This window comes from Perca flavescens, chromosome 14 (assembly GCF_004354835.1).
Source record: "Perca flavescens isolate YP-PL-M2 chromosome 14, PFLA_1.0, whole genome shotgun sequence".
NCBI lineage: Eukaryota > Metazoa > Chordata > Actinopteri > Perciformes > Percidae > Perca > Perca flavescens.
The window spans coordinates 6,867,184-6,883,762 of NC_041344.1; the positions used below are offsets into that span (position 1 = coordinate 6,867,184).

Sequence of the window (16,579 nt, forward strand, 5' to 3'; positions counted from 1 at the left end):
TTAACCTCTTAAAATCTGAAGTGCTTCAACGAACCGTTGAAACAAGCAGACACAAACGTCATGTCGTTCTTATCCCCCGTATTGATGCCATATTTACAATTTTGCGTGTGCACCTTAAGCTAGCTACTAGTGTTTTCAAGCTAATCAATATTTCTACATCATCAGCGTATCAAGTGACAATCAATATTGTGAAAGGTGTTGGTCGCGGTGATGAACCCACAGAGAATAATTAACCAACTCTGTAGCATTTTAGCATCTTTCCGCTCATTGTTTTGGTTCACTCTCCGGGCTCTCATTGGTGCTGTTTCCAGCAGCGACAGGAAACGGGTTAGCTCAGACAGACAGACACAGTTATCAACTAGCCGGTGAACAAAGTGGAGCATTAAGCAGCTAAAGAAACAGATACTTCCTTCAGGACTTAGCCAAGACCAAAATGGACGTACATTCCCCCGGGTGGCCAAAAACACGACTCCAAATAAATGCTAACGTTGTACAAATAGCAACTGTTTGCTAATATATTCACTACTTTATTAGTCAATGTTGTGTTTACAGTTTGACCTCAAGTGGCCAAAAAAATCCATTATTTCCCGAATCAATGTGATTCCGATTCACAAGGCCCAGATTTGATTATATTTCCGATTAAATTTGATATCAATTAGTTAAGGGAAATTTCAGTTGCATTATCAATTTTGCTTGGATGAAAAAAAGAGATTCTCAAAGAACTTATGCTGTTAATTGTACAAGCAATAAGCAACCGTTCGATTTTTATAATTTTTTGTAATGTACCATGTTTACATTAAGAACTCCCAAAAAAGGGGGTCAATTCACCACATCCACATTATCGGTGGCTTTTGGCTCTGAGGTAGAATGGTTCCCCCCCAGCGGATCAATTCCAGGCTCCTCCGGCCACATGTCAAAGTGTCCCTGAGCAAGACAGTGAACCCCAAGTTGTGCAGTATGCAGTAATAGAATTTCACTTCTCTTCACTTCTCTAAAATCTGATAAACCAGTGTGAACACAGTCTTTTACACACTCCATCACTCATCTCATCCTTTAAATGTCTATACAGCTGCGGAACATTTACAAAGACATGTGGCAATCTGTCGTCAATAAATGATCATGAAATGATCTGTGATCCATTCGATGGCTCGCAGGATTAAAAGACATGACCCTCGGCATCATAGCGAATGGCTTTGGGGTTTCAATTAGCCAGAATTGGATGTTGTCTGACTTGTGAAATAAAAAAAATAAAAAAAAAACGAGAGAGAAAAGCTCTTCTGATGTTCCTGCAGTTTGGTTTCACATCAAAAGCAGCAAAGAGAGGAAACAATAAATTATGAATATATAATGGATGAAACAGGCTGTTGGAGAGAGCCGGGTGGAGCTGGAGAAAAACCGTTTATCCATTTATCACACAGTATATAATTAGACAAAAGCCTTCTCTGGTTATTGTTGAAGGAGTGGGTTAGTTAATGTAATGTATCATGAGTCCTCATTAGTGCCAGATAACATTAAAGCCTTTGCATGTGCAACTTCAAAAACTGTACGTCTGAAAGAATTAGCTGGTGCAGAAATGCTGCCTTCTCACGTGAAGACGTCGTCGACTTCTCAGGATACAATAAGAGAAGCTTTCTAATTTCTGACTAGAAAGTTGTTTTACTTCTATAGAATGTGAATATGTTACCACATCTTCTGTTTAAAAGTCTTTGGAGTGACTCATAAAGTGAATAATTAACTGATAATGTATTTAAATTCTTTAAAATTTCCATCTTATTGGGTCAAAAAGGAACAAAACAGCCCTACAGCACCCCCCCCCAAATGAACTAATTTACTCACCATGTAGACACTCGGGTCCTCCCATAATGCCTTGCGGCTGCTGCTGAGGTGGCAGTGGCGGCGGCGGTGGCGGTTGTGGCTGGACGGTCTCCAGTCCCAGCAGCGAGGAAGAGGAGGACGAAGAAGACATGGAGGAGGAGGAAGAGGAGGAGCAGGGCGGAGGAGAGCTGGGAGGGCACTGGGAGCTCTGGTTGGGCACCGCCGACTGGGAGCTCTGGGAGGACAGGACATTTAAAAATAAACATAACTTTTCTTTATTAAGATGTGAGACGATCATCAGTCTATATAATGACGCAGACAGAGACAACAGCACGAAATCCGCTCTCGTTAAGTTCCTAGGTAGAGTCGTCCAATTCACCAAAATTAAATTCAGGTGTCCAAACTTTGTCCTGAAGAGCAGTGCCTCTGGCTGACATTTTAAAATGACCACATGCCAAATGTAGACAATGGTTCTTTGTTTTAAAATGATGGGAAAGTTGTTATTGGTCGTGCACCTAGAAATGTTTCAAATTAAAATGGATCTTCGTTGTAAAACAGAGCAACAATGGCAGACTTTCATACAAACAGTTTGGCATCAACTCGTTTACTTAAAATCCCTAAAGCCACTTTGAGAAGAAATATGGCGCTTATAGTTGGCTAGCAAACTAACTAGAAAATTACAGTGAGTGAGATAGTGGGAAAACATCCTGTTATTAAAATATTTTATTTCTTTAAATTTATATTACAGAGCTTAACTGTGACCGCCCACTTTTTGAATGGCTCCAGTTCTGGAAGTTATTTTTCCCATTCAATTGCTCCATTGTTTCATTAAATGCTTATAAGATTTAAGCCTGGAATGGTGACCATAAAAGATTTGATTCAGTGCAAAAAAAGGCAAAGGTACAAGACTACATAAACATTCATAGAGTTCAGCTGTAGAAGCTTGCTATAGCCACTCGCGGGTTTACCGGTGCAGGAAACATTGCCATGGTAACAGCGAGCTCCACCAATCAGAGAGGTCCGTTACGCTTAGTAGTGTGGGTAGTATTCTCCATGACACTGTGATAAAACATGCTTTTCCTAAAAACAATCTTGATTTCATATGGACTTCTACAGAAGCCAACCATCATTTCACAATCTTGTAGCTCATTAGCCTGGTTAACACCAGACCCTAACACCAGACCCTTCTCAGCTGTAACTGAGAGTGGGTCTGGGAAAGGTTCATTGACTATCCTTCAACCAATCAGACCAACGATACGGGTGACGCTTTTCACATCCAACAAAAAAAAATGTGATTCTGGTTTTTGGTGTGGTCCCTCCTCCACGCCCTACTTTCTCCTTGCAGGTGTTGCATATTGCTAACTTATCTTCTGCACACACGCTGAAGAATTTCCAAACAGCTGATATGTTGCAGGTTAATTCACGAGGCTACATGTGCAAGAATAGCGCGGACACGCGCTTCGCACCGCGAGCGGGTACACGCCACACACGGCGGAGAAGTTGAGAGAAAGGAAAAAGAGACCGTGTCTCTGTCCGTGTGTGTGTGCGTCCTTGAGAACTGTAACTCGTATAACTTATGTTGTCAGTTAATTATAGCATTGACCGGCATGAAATCGGCATTTGTCAGACTGACCTGCCGGTCCCTGGTCATGGTGAAGCACGGCTTCGGTAGCCGTCATGTTGAATGTACACAAAAAGCTGCTAGCCGTCGCTGCGCTATCCTCGTCGTGTAAAGCCCGCCTCAACGGTTGTGATTGGTGTTAAGCCCGCCTCAGGGGTTGGGATTGGTGTTAAGCCCGCCTCAGGGGTTGGGATTGGTGCCTCAATTTTGAGGACATAGGAAATGGGTTTGAATGGGCTCTTCGCCAGACTGACCTGCAGAGCAAATCTCAAATTTTCCGGAAGTTCGTCAGGGTTTACCCAGGCTAGTAGCTCATGGTAAGTCTACCTTCAATGGTTTAGCCATTATGGCTAATGATCAAAATCCTTATAGAGAAAATAAATGGGATTTTCACTCGCAGAACCACACTGTTGAGCTCTATTCCAAGAGAGTTAGCCCTTATGTCTTGCCTTTTACACCTGATAAATGGACCTTTTTTTTATTGTGTCAGTGTCACATGTTTATGCTGTTAGCTGAATCAGATTATCGGTGTTAATATTGAATTTTATTTAAATGCAACTGCCACATAAACATGGCTACTAACACCCTAAGCTAATTAACTTACAAGAGACATAGCAAGCTAACCTGCTGGGACACAGGCATGCTAGCTAGCAAAAAAGCTAGCAAGCTACTCTCAAATGTTTTTTAGAGGCTAGGTGTGAGACTTGTTTTGTCACTAGATACAATGAGTTAGATTTCTGTACGGTGGCTGGCCTACACCACAACTTTGTCCACAGAAAGAACTTAGCCTGTGTGAGGTCAATATGTTTATTATTAAACCATGTCATTAGCTAGCTAGTTGGCCGACACAGGAGCTAGTTAGCTCACTGAACTGCACTGAGGATTCAGAGAAAAACAAATGAAGGAAGGATATTATTATTGTGCTTTTAACTTCTCCTAGTTAACCGTCCTAATGGAGGGGAGTGTTTAATTTAAAAAAAAAAAAATATTTCAGTTTTGGTCTCTCACCAGTCTTACCTGGGAGGGGATCTGGGCGCTGGTGGAGCTGGGCCCGTTGCCATGCATCCCCATCCCATTTTCGGTCAGAAACTCCTCCAGGTCCATGTACTGCAGCTGGAACAAGCCTCCGTCACACGGCAGGGTCCTCTCCCACAGCAGTGGGCCCAGGAACGCCGAGTTGGGTCGCAGCACGCCGGGCCCAGGGGCCCCTCCGACCCCGGCGGGCCCTCCGGGGCCTGCGCTATTGACAACCGGCGGCTGTGAGTCTTCATCAGAGTCCACAGGCTTGTCTTTGTCTGGAGAAAAGGAGAAGTATGTTAGACTATTTCATCTTGGTGAGAGAAAAAAAAAAAGAAAACCACCCAAAGACAGTGATTAAACCTCTTCCTCGTCTCTGTGTTTGTCTTGAAGGGTGAAAGGAAAGATGAGAGACGATAACAGCTGAAACTATGCAGCTAGAAATACAGTAATGAGTTTGACCATCGGGGAGTGAAAATATTCAGTATTCTGTGCTGTGAAACAATCCAGCATGAGACTGAAGTTGCGCAAAAGGTTGATAATCTCATTTGTTTACTGTAATCAAAATGCCTTCAGCTTAATGTGGCAGTGATTTATTGACTCTGCATAAAGCACTTTCAAACTAATGCAGTCTTTCATTCCCAACACACTGTGTCCACTTTCGAAATAGTGTCATACCATTTCAAGAGCATGATTTTATCTTTAAAAATGGCTCGTTGGAATATTACTATGCATGATCAACTAAAGCAAGTAAGCTATCCATGTATAACCTGACGCGCCAGATGGTTTGTTAACACAGAACCATCTGAGAAGCTATAATTGGAAACGGTTTGGAAATGTGCAGGCATTTTTCAAAAGATACCTGGCAGGTCATTGGATGAACCGTCTGCCTGTTATGGCTGTTTTGAACGAACAGTCAACGAGGCTGATTGGTTCGGTTTGCTGCAGTCCGGTCACAAACGCATAACTTGAAGCCTGACAATTTTTATACATCCATGAGCCTGACAAAAATGGATTTTCGTGCGATATGCACACACGCATTATGTTAGATTCTCGCGTGATCTTGTGATATCGCGATAATCCAGCTGCCGCGCAAGGTCAATCCATGCGAGTAGCCCCAAATTTCTCTCGCCGATTTCAATCCCTATTTACAAAAATAAAATAAAATAAAAATAAAAAGACAATTTTGGCCACAAAATGATGAATTCGAAATATTCCATTACACACGTTGGACAAGTGCTAAAGGAAGAGTCTGGTAGCCAGATGGTCACCGGTTTGATCCCCTGAGGGTAACACACACAAACACAGGCGGCGTGTGATGCACACACCCATGACTTTTGTTTTCTATGCAAGCTATGTTCTATTTAACGCTAACGTGTGTCAACACTCCAGGAATGAGAAGTTGAATCCGTAGGCAATAAAACACGTCTCACTTGGCCTGGTCTTTAGATGTTGCTGTGTAACGGTCATTACTAAGTCAGTTTGCTGACTTTTGACACTTCTGACTAGTGCTTCTGCTATGTTTTTGTATTCATCTTAATCCTGCCACGTGTGTTTAACTACAGCTCAGCAAAAGTTACATAGTTTTGCTAAAACGTCTCCTGATCACGAAAAGACTTCATTGCCCTCTGAGAGCCTTTGAGCAAGGCACAAAATGGACATTTGGGTTCAATGCTGATATTTAATTGACAGATAGCTTTGTTTCAGAGGTGCATTTATCTACAAGAAGCTGCATTGCAATCGTGTGCAACTTTGTCAGAAAACCGCTTTAAAAGACAAACAACAATCAACAATCGGCTCCGGAGGCTGCATTGTTGTTTGATGAACACCAGCTGAGGGTTGTGTTTTTGTGTCCTTGCGTTGTGTGAGGCACTTAGTTGCAATCATTAAAAGGCATCTATAAATAAATCTGACTTGACTGACCCTGCACTCTGACCTCCCACAGAGGGAAAGGGGTCTGATGGAAAGATAGATTTACATCAATAAAGCATCACCCAGAGTCAATAAATAAAAAAAATCCTGCAAGTAAACCAAGAACCAAACCTAATTGCAACACATGGAATGAATTATTAAGTGATTGTTTTGAACCCAGATCCTTTGATAATATTATTCTACAGAATGATGCCTTAAAAATTGAATAAATGGCACACTGAATAACAAAACCCAATAAAATAGTAATAAAAGAGCATATTTAACCAGGGTGGGATGACAGAGCAAGAGAGAGTAATGAGAAAGAGCGAGAAAGAGAGACTGAGGGAAGGCCGGAAATTTAAATTTAAAAGGGATTAAAGAACATAAAAACACTGGAGATTACAACGTGAGAACAGCAGAGAAGGGATGGAGAGAGAGATGGAGGGAGGGAGGGAGGGAGAAGTAGAGCAGAGATTCAAGGCCAACCTAATCTCTCTGCTATCATCATTATCTTCCTCATCTGGCTGCCAGTTTCCCTTAAAAGACTGTTTCTGTTTAATACCAAACTCAAAAGGACTATATACTGAAAAAAAGACAAAACAAAAAGAAAACAGTGGTAACTAGAATGGCACTCGGAGACAGTAGACCTCCGCCAAAGGCCAGTGGTGCATTCACATGCTCCTAAGACGGTCCCATTGCCTGAGCTGGGAAGTTGTTCTTGCAACTTCTGTTTGTTTATGAGTTGTAAAGCTATAGGCTACATTTACATTGCATCTTTTGCTACGTTTACAACTCGAATTCACACTGCTCTGGCGTTTTAGAGCCCCCAAACTGGAGCCGTTCGAAAACACTTCTGACCCCGTTTTGGTTTGGAATCTCCGGGGTTGTGCTTCAGCCTCAACGGCCGCAAAAGGAGACCTTTGGCAACACCGACACACTGGCAACACACATTCTCACTACCACCGCATCAAAAAGCAACGCTTTGTCAGTCTCTTTTAGTGTCAGATTTAGATGCGCTTGGTCGGGGCAGGGACAGTTAGGTTTAGGAAAAGATTGTGGGCGGTGTTACAAAATGTACATTTCAGTGACACGCGGGACAAGAACGGGACACAAACCCCGGTCTCCTGGGTGAAAGTCCGGTGTTTTTTGACCCACCCACCATCCCAACCAACCTCCTTCTGCAGATTTTAGGTCTTTAATACTACTCAGTACCGGTGTCCCTCTTAATACTACGTCATCTTGCAGCGCCGCGGTCGAGCTGCTGCTATGCCCGGTGTGTTCCATACAGACGCTAAAGGGGGATTTTTGCGTCGGTATCTGACGCTGAGCATCGTTGATGCTGACCAAGCGTCGTTTTACGAGTTGGGAGTGAGAACGGGTTGACGCTGACGCCAAAGTCTCGCCGCCTGATTGGGTCTTGGCGGTCATGACGTCTCGTTCTCTGAGACTAAGCTACTAACGTTATCATGGCCCAGTATACGGTATGCAGTTTGGGCGTGTTAGTCTAAAACGGAGATTAGTTCTTCTACTGGAGCTAAAACCACTGCACGGAGATCGCTTTTGGCTCAAAACTCCGCTTAAAAACCAAAACGTAGCAATGCAAATGTAGCCTTGATGCAAAGTTTCTGTCGCCCCCATGAGGAATTCTAAGTTATGACAACAACACTGTCGGTGCGTCCACATGACGCGAGCCTTTGGTGATCGCGCACCAGCTCAGAGCATTTAAACAGCACGTTAGCTGTTTCCCGTATTTGCGTGACAACAAAGAGCAAAGAAAACGCATCACGCGAGACATGAAATATGATCGGGAACTCATTTTTCTGATTATTCGACACCACACGAATGCAGCGCAATTGCCCTCGCAATGGTAACGAAGGTGAAGAATTATTTGTGTATCCGCCCCGTGATTCGGATCTGCTCCAAAATTGAATGGGTTTTTGGCTCATGCTAGGTACACCCTCACACCACGTCTCAAGAAAATCGGGACAGTAGTTTTTCCGTAATCTTGCAGACAGACAGACAAACAAACAAACCGAGCAGAAAACATAAGAATGAAGGAACAATCCAGAGTATTAAATTGATTTAAAAACATGTCATCCCTTTGAAAATGCACAAGTTGTACGTAGTTGTTGTAAGTCAGCATACAGTAATAACAACAGTTAAATCTGAATATTTATATAACGTTAATATAATGGTTTACAGCTAACTGTGTCGCCAATAAATGACGGTCACTACTGGTTGGTTAAGGCCTTTCAAAGAGGTGTATGGGCTGGGTTTCCATTTAAATGTTAGGTACATATTAATCAACAGAAAATCAGCAAAAAGAAAATACTAATTATTGTCTGTTTCCGTCCACTACTGTTATGCGAATATTAGGAGCTGGTTTATCGAACTAATCATCTGGTGGCGTGTATTCTGCAGTCACGTGCCATTAGACCTCTGCAAAAGAAGAGGATGTAGGTTTATTTCAAAATTGTCTGCATTGTTTTTCTGCATGTTTTGGGCGCAAATTCAAAATGCACATACAAATGCGTTTATAGTAACACATAAAAATAAATGAGAACAGATGGGTGAAAAGATGGCAAAGATAACACAGGAAAGTAAAGATAATTGCAGAGCAGAGAGTAATTCATACTATGAAATCAATATTTTACAAACTGCTGAACAATATTGTTGACATTTCAAAATATATAATTTAAGGAAAAGACACCAATGCACAGGCAAAACTCAATCCAAAGCATAGCCTATCCACGTCGCTCCGTCCAAACAAAACGGCATCACACCCAAGCAACTCATTCAGATTGTCTTGACGAATTCCACTCTTTATTGTGCTCTGCGGCTAAAGTCAGCAACGCTGTGCATCACAGCTGTATAAAACACTGTTGAGGCGACAAGGAAAATGCAATAACAGGAAGGAATCATTTAGTGATTGTGGGGTACCCTCAATACAAAACACAGCTGCCAGTGTAGCTACAACAACCTGTAACTTGAGTCCCTCCTGCTACAGTGATGTGACATGTCATTTAATTACAAATAACGGGATTTAAGAGTATATATTTCTAATTTGTGTGCACACGTGATTCATTTGAAAACCCCCAAGAGTAAATCTTGCCCACAAATTATAAACACACCTGCTGGCTCCATAGAAAGGAAAGGAGAGCAAAAGGACGATATAAAAGCTTGAAAACTTGAAGAGAAATGAGGAAATCCCTTAAAGAGCAGCAGGAGGAGAGAATAAAAAGAGGGAAGAGGAGCAGGAGGAGAGACTAGAAAGAGGAGCAGGATGGGAGAATTAGATAGAGACCGAGATATATACTGTAAAAGATGAGGAGGAGAAGACAAAAGCCTGAGAAAAATGTAAATCAGCAGAGGGACCGAGGAAGAGATCTGATGAAGAAGACGAGCAAGACAGGAGAGTGCGAGAGGGGGGAAAAAAAACCCTCAAAGACACGTGAGAGAACGACAGAAAGAGAGGAAGAGATGTGATGGATAGAGTGGGTGTTTGTGAAGGCGGCAAACAAAGCTAGCCAGGAGAGCGAATTGAGCGGAACGTCGACGAAGGCGAGAGGCATCGAGAAAACCCAAAAACATCACACGACAACATCCTTTCCTTTTCAATACAGCCCTGAATGCATCATCTATCATTAGTGTGCACTCTATGGGAGCTGACAATGAGGCTTTAGCCGGAGCTGCTTTCTGACTCCATAGAGAGGCTGTCAGCTGAGCTCACCATCATCTCCTCCTCCTCCTCCTCCTCCTCCTCCTCCTCCTTTTCATCATGCAAAGGAACCACAATGAGCGGCAGTTACACCAAAACTCCACCAGGGGCCGCCAACCACAGTGGACAGTCCTTGTTTTTCTCACTCTGTGTGCCTGTGTGTGTGTGTGTGTGTGTGTGTGTGTGCGTTGTTGAGTTGAGAATACTTGTGAGGGCTGAGCCTTGACAGTCCATTCTGCTAATGAGGACATTTAGCACATCCTTATCTCAATCTTTATCTTTAATTTGAACAATTTCACAAAAATAAAATGAATAAAAGAATAACAAAAAGGAGAAAAAAAAAGAAGAAAAAAAAACTAGCAAGCCTAGGCTTGTCAAGTCTTCATAGACAAGTGCACAATCCAATAAAATAACCGACAATGTTAGGCCTAAATAATAAAAAAATATATTCCAATAGACACCCTACTCTACCAGGCTATTAATACATTTAAAAAAAAATCCTCACAGTGACTAAATAATACAAGTAAGAGCAATTCTGAAGGGAATAAATGTACGTGTCCTCACAAGCCCAACAAAACCAGTGTGTGAGTGTGTGTGTGTGTGTGTGTGTGTGTGTGTGTGTGTGTGTGTGTGTGTGTGTGTGTGTCAGCAGCTGACTGGGAGTTATGACATCCCCACAGCAAGAGAGAGGAAGGAGAGGCAGAGCCTGGTTAATATTTGTCATGGCAGCTGGTGGATGGGAAACCATTCAATCCCACTCAGTAACCTTTATTTAAACAGAGCAGAGAATCAGAACGCCATCGCCGCCGCCGCCGCCGCTGCTTCTGCTTTTATTTATTTATTTATTTTTTTGGATGGCATCCACTCCCGATTGGGCTTTTTTTTAAACCCTCTTCTTCCCTCCTCCTCCTCCTCCTCCTCATGATCATTTCATTTCACCACCAAATGCAAAAAGGAAGCGTTTAATATAAAAACCCAGCGGGCCAGAAGGAGGGAGGCTGAGGTGAAAAACAGAGTGTGCATGCAAGTGTGAGTGTGTGGATAAGCAAAGCCTGTCTTTTACAATCACACCCACTCAGTCACACGCAAACGCACACACACACACACACACACACACACACACACACACACACACACACACACACACACACACACACACACACACACACACACACAAGCAGCAATGAATAATCACTGTAATATTCCTGTGGTATTTCTGCAAATACTTATATTGAGTAAAGGCTCTCTAATGAACACGTATTATTGTTTGTTTCGGCAACTAATGGTTATTTTGATTAGCGATGCATTTGCCATTTGTCTTCTTGATTAAAATGTCAACATAATAATGAAAAATGCAGATTATAAACTCACATTGCTTGTTTTATCCAACCAACGGTCCTAAAAACCAAATCTGTTCTGTCATTATATCAGATGTGACAAAGAAAAGCAGCAAAATAATCGCATTTGAGCAGCTTCAACCAAAGACTTTCTGGCCTTTTTACTTGAAAAAAAATGTTCTGGAATCGAGCTGTCGGGATCAACCGAAGTACCTTATCAGGATAATTGCCCGACATCCCGCGCGTGGCTCATGCACCTTCCTCCCTCTGTGTGTTGCCATTCTCAAACTCCCTTGGGGAATCAACAACAAACTTCGAGCTAGCAAAAGATTAAAGATAATTTTTTTGGGGCTTTTCCGCCTTTCACTTTTTGACAGGGCAGCTAGGTGAGAAAGGGGGAAAAGACATGCAGGAAATCGTCACAGGTCGGACTCGAATAAACCTCTCAGTAGGCTACATGTGCGCCTGCTCTACCCACTGAGCCAACCCGGCCACAATTTTGCAGAAGATTTGGATCGTGCAGTAGGGCGGGACTGCTTGGTTCTTTCTGGAAATTGATTGTAAAGATTTACAAAGAATATGTTTAGGGCATTTCCTCTCCAACCGGGAGGTTTCGGGACCGATGGGTGGGATTGCTCTGGACGAAGTACACACGGAGATACACTGGTAAAAGCTAATGAGGCTTAACCATGTCCAGCTAATTTAAATGGCTCACGTTAACAGTTAACTTCATGTAATACTGTATGTGGCGTTTTCTTTAGCGGGTTGCCAATGTTTCCACCAAAACAAGTTCCTCACTGAGAGCGTTTTGCAGCGTCACCATTGCTGTGTCCAAGACTGTTGTGATTTGTTTAAAGAAAGGATGTGATGTGATTAATCAATTAGATTTAGTTTTAGCTCTCATATTATATCACTAAAATTCCTGTAATATTTCCGCAGCGGCTTCAAAAGTCTCTAAGGTGAATTTATAGTTCGGTTTATGCCTTAATGCATATTCTTAGTAGCCTGACAAGCCAGAGCCACATCAAGATGTTGGGTCTGGGAACTCACCATTGGTCAGGGCTCAATCAGAGGGGCGGGATAAACGGTTGTCTGTCAAATTCTCTCTGCACGCAATAGGATAGCGCTACAACCAATCAGAGCAACGCTAGTTGATAGATTCAACTTTTGCCAACACATCTTCCTTTTTTAAGAATGACTTGAGTGCCGTTCTTTGTTCTTTTCTCAAAGAAAAGCTGAACTCCAAGTCTTCCAGAGTCGCGGCCAAGTAGCAGGGAATTCACTCTGGCGTCATTATGTTAAGCCCGCCCACCAACTCTATACACGATGTGATTGGCCTGACCAGAATTTGGTTTTTCCAGCTCGCAAAAGACCCCCCTGGCTGCAAATTACATTTGCTGCCGCTATAGGGTGAGTCTAGCTTTCTAGGCTATATTATTACACCTAACATGGATTATTATGAATCTCCTATTATATAATTCACCATAATGTATCACTCAAACACAGACAAATTAAAATGTGCCAAAGTTCCTTTGAATGCACATTAAAAATGCATTTCTCTATGATGTCCCTGCAGTGACTTTTTGGAGCTGTTCTCCTTACTGTCCCTTTAAGAAATGTCTCGCCAATAGGATCCCTCTCTCTCTCTCCACACACACACACACACACACACACACACACACACACACACACACACACACACACACACACACACACACACACACATACACATACTCACCTTTCATCTCGCAGCAGTCCTTGGGGCCTCTCTGGTCGGCCTTGATTGGCAGCTGAAGCAGGGTCTTCAGGTTGGTCATGGAGGTCAGGTGTCCACCTTGGGGGGCACTTCCAGCCGGGTTGCTGGCCCCAAATTGGGGGATGGTGGCCCCAGCAGGGAGATCCGGAGGTAAGAGCTGAGTGAGAGGCCTTGACATAACTTCAAGGGGAGGAAGAGGAGGAGGAGGTGAGAGGCGAGGAGGCGGAGAGGAGAACCCCGCAGACTGTTAAGTTCAAGATGATCAAAATAATCCAATTAGTGGCACTAATTGACAGGCGCGCCGTCAAAAGGTGCGCGGACAGGGTGACGCTTCAAAATCTCCACCTGATGTCCCGCTTGTCCGGCCGTCCCATGAAGAAAATGTATTAAAAAAAAAAAAAAAAAAAAAAAAGAAAAGAAAGAAGGGGGGACTTATCTCCAAAATGGCACCATGCTTAGGCTACCGAGTCTAACGCATCCTCTCGGACTGGCTGTGCTGCTGTCACCTCTTCAAACTAACTAAGCTGTGCACACACACACACACACACACAAAAAACGCACACAGGAAGACGGGCTGGATCCTGCAGCTCGCAGCGAGGGAAGCCCCGTTTTGAGTTTTCTGGAGATAAAAACGGTCCCACAACTCACGCTCGGGTCCAGTTGCCTGACCGATCGGAGATTCTTTAGTCCGGAGGGAAAAAAGCAAAAACGAATATGGGCTAAAAGCAGATTCAATCGCGAATGGCTGTACAGTCCCATGCAGTAGAGTAGAGAAAGAGGATTAGAAACAGCAGAGTCGATGCGAACAGTCTCCAAGATAGGAAGAAAAAAACAACAACTTGTGATTTAATATGAGTGGAAAATATAAGATGAAGGAAATAAAGAGTTTCCCCCCCCCAAAAAAAATAATAATATCCAGTAGTATGAGAGTCAGATAGATGAGACTGATGGCTCTTATTTTCCTCCCTCTCTCCCCCTCTCTCGCCCTCCCTTTCTCTCTCTCTCTCTCTCTTTCTCACATTCACACACTTCTCTCTATTTTCGTCGTTCTTTCTGATTCTCTCTCCCTCTCTCTCTCTCTCTCTCTGCCAGTCAGCTGGAACCAACACGGGCCGCTCGCGTGACGTCACCGCTCACGGGGGAAAGGCGCCCGGGGGGCGTGGATCGTTTGCATACAGAGGCCACGCCCCCCTTCCCCTCACTGGCCGCCCTTGGTAACTCCTTCTGCGTTCACGGATGCATGGGAAAGCTGGGAAATTTGAGCTTTCCCGCTTGTGAAAATCCGATTTCAACTCAAATCTAGGAAAATATATTCAAAAACAAGATTTTGGATCAGCTAAGAAAACAAAAAATGTTACAATAATGATTCCAATTCAAACGTAAGAAAGTAGGAAAACTTATTTTAAACATTTGGGATTATTTGGATTTTGGCTTCTACTTATGTTCACACTGTAGGCTACTTTATTTATGTTTACACTGTAGCCTACTTTATTTATGTTTAAACTGTAGGTTAACTTTATGTTCACTCTGTAGCCTACTTTATTTATGTTTACACTGTAGGCTACTTTATTTATGTTTACACTGTAGGCTACTTTATTTATGTTTACACTGTAGGCTACTTTATTTATGTTTACACTGTAGCCTACTTTATTTATGTTTACACTGTAGGCTACTTTATTTAGGTTTACACTGTAGGTTAACTTTATGTTCACTCTGTAGCCTACTTTATTTATGTTTACACTGTAGGCTACTTTATTTATGTTTACACTGTAGCCTACTTTATTTATGTTTACACTGTAGCCTACTTTATTTATGTTTACACTGTAGGCTACTTTATTTATGTTTACACTGTAGCCTACTTTATTTATGTTTACACTGTAGGCTACTTTATTTATGTTTACACTGTAGGTTAACTTTATGTTCACTCTGTAGCCTACTTTATTTATGTTTACACTGTAGGATACTTTATTTATGTTTACACTGTAGCCTACTTTATTTATGTTTACACTGTAGCCTACTTTATTTATGTTCACTCTGTAGGCTACTTTATTTATGTTTACACTGTATTTATGTTTACACTGTAGGCTATTTTATTTATGTTCACACTGTAGGCTACTTTATTTATGTTTACACTGTATTTATGTTTACACTGTAGGCTATTTTATTTATGTTCACACTGTAGGCTACTTTATTTATGTTTACACTGTATTTATGTTTACACTGTAGGCTATTTTATTTATGTTCACACTGTAGGCTACTTTATTTATGTTCACACTGTAGGTTACTTTATTTATGTTTACACTGTAGGTTACTTTATTTATGTTTACACTGTAGGCTACTTTATTTATGTTTACACTGTAGGTTAACTTTATGTTTACCCTGTAGGCTACTTTATTTATGTTTACACTGTAGGTTAACTTTATTTATGTTTACACTGTAGGCTACTTTATTTATGTTTACACTGTACTCCAATAGCATTTGTACAATCCATTGTTTAAGCAACATCATCTTTTTAACCTAATCTTACTTTACTTAAACTTAAATGTTTATTTCTTGCACTTTAGCTGTGTTACTTATACACGTATTGACTATTTATGTTTTTTCTACCTTAAAGGTGCAATATGTAATATTGTGTGTAATACTGGCAACAATCGCTAAACACACTGCAAACTCACAGTCCTCCCTTTCCGATTTACAGGCCCCCTCTCGTGGTTTAAAATAACTCACCGTTGTCGGCTGCAGTCGCTGAACTACACGTTGTAAACAGCCATGGGCTGCTTGCCTGGTCCTCCCGGTAACGTTAGCAGTTAGCAGGGTTAGCATGGCGGCGTTAGCCAGGACCAGTCGGGATCACTTTACTGGCTATGTCTCAATTGTTTTTGCGAGTAACCAACTCGGGTACTCTAGCTATATAATTCAATGTGAGTACACAAATGTTGAAATGACAAAAAATGCCCATTCCTAGTAGCGGTGATAAATTAGCCTGAAGCTAATGCTTACCTGTTCGGGAGAAAATAAGCCAACTCTGCATCCTTTTGGGCTCTAAGCTGTCTTCATCTTTCAAATACATCTCCAGTATTTACCAGGGGGTTGTTACGTCTCTGGTCACGCAACTGTTAGAAACATGCTGTTTTCTTTCGTCATGTAGAATCTATCTCCGTTGATCCTGTTCGTTTGTTTGCTGCTTTCATGGCTGTACTACTGTTACAGCTGTAGCGTGCTGGGTTTACGTTTTTACAGGTCTATCTGGCAACCCGGCCTGCCTGTAAAACTGGGTCGTTGATAACAACACACAGATCAAAACATAAACAGACATTACGTCACGGAATGTAAATTTCAAAAAGAAAAAATACTGACATTAGCATTGTTGTCAGAAAAGATAGTATTTCAGTTTAACATGTTTC

General features: G+C 42.1%; 1 protein-coding gene across 2 annotated transcripts in view; it reads right to left on the reverse strand.

Moving 5' to 3' along the window:
* Positions 1-14,223, reverse strand: part of dbpa (D site albumin promoter binding protein a) — a 36,180-nt gene extending 21,957 nt beyond the window's left edge. Inside the window, exons 1-3 of one of the 2 annotated variants that reach the window (XM_028597855.1) lie at positions 13,158-14,223; positions 4,454-4,731; positions 1,837-2,050 (exon numbers count right to left, since the gene is read on the reverse strand). In XM_028597855.1, the coding sequence (XP_028453656.1) occupies positions 1,837-2,050; positions 4,454-4,731; positions 13,158-13,353 (688 nt within the window). In that variant the 5' untranslated portion in view covers positions 13,354-14,223. Of the gene's footprint in view, positions 1-1,836; positions 2,051-4,444; positions 4,732-13,157 lie in introns of both variants that reach the window. The other variant, XM_028597854.1, reaches the window with a different exon arrangement.
* Positions 14,224-16,579: the final 2,356 nt, after the last annotated feature.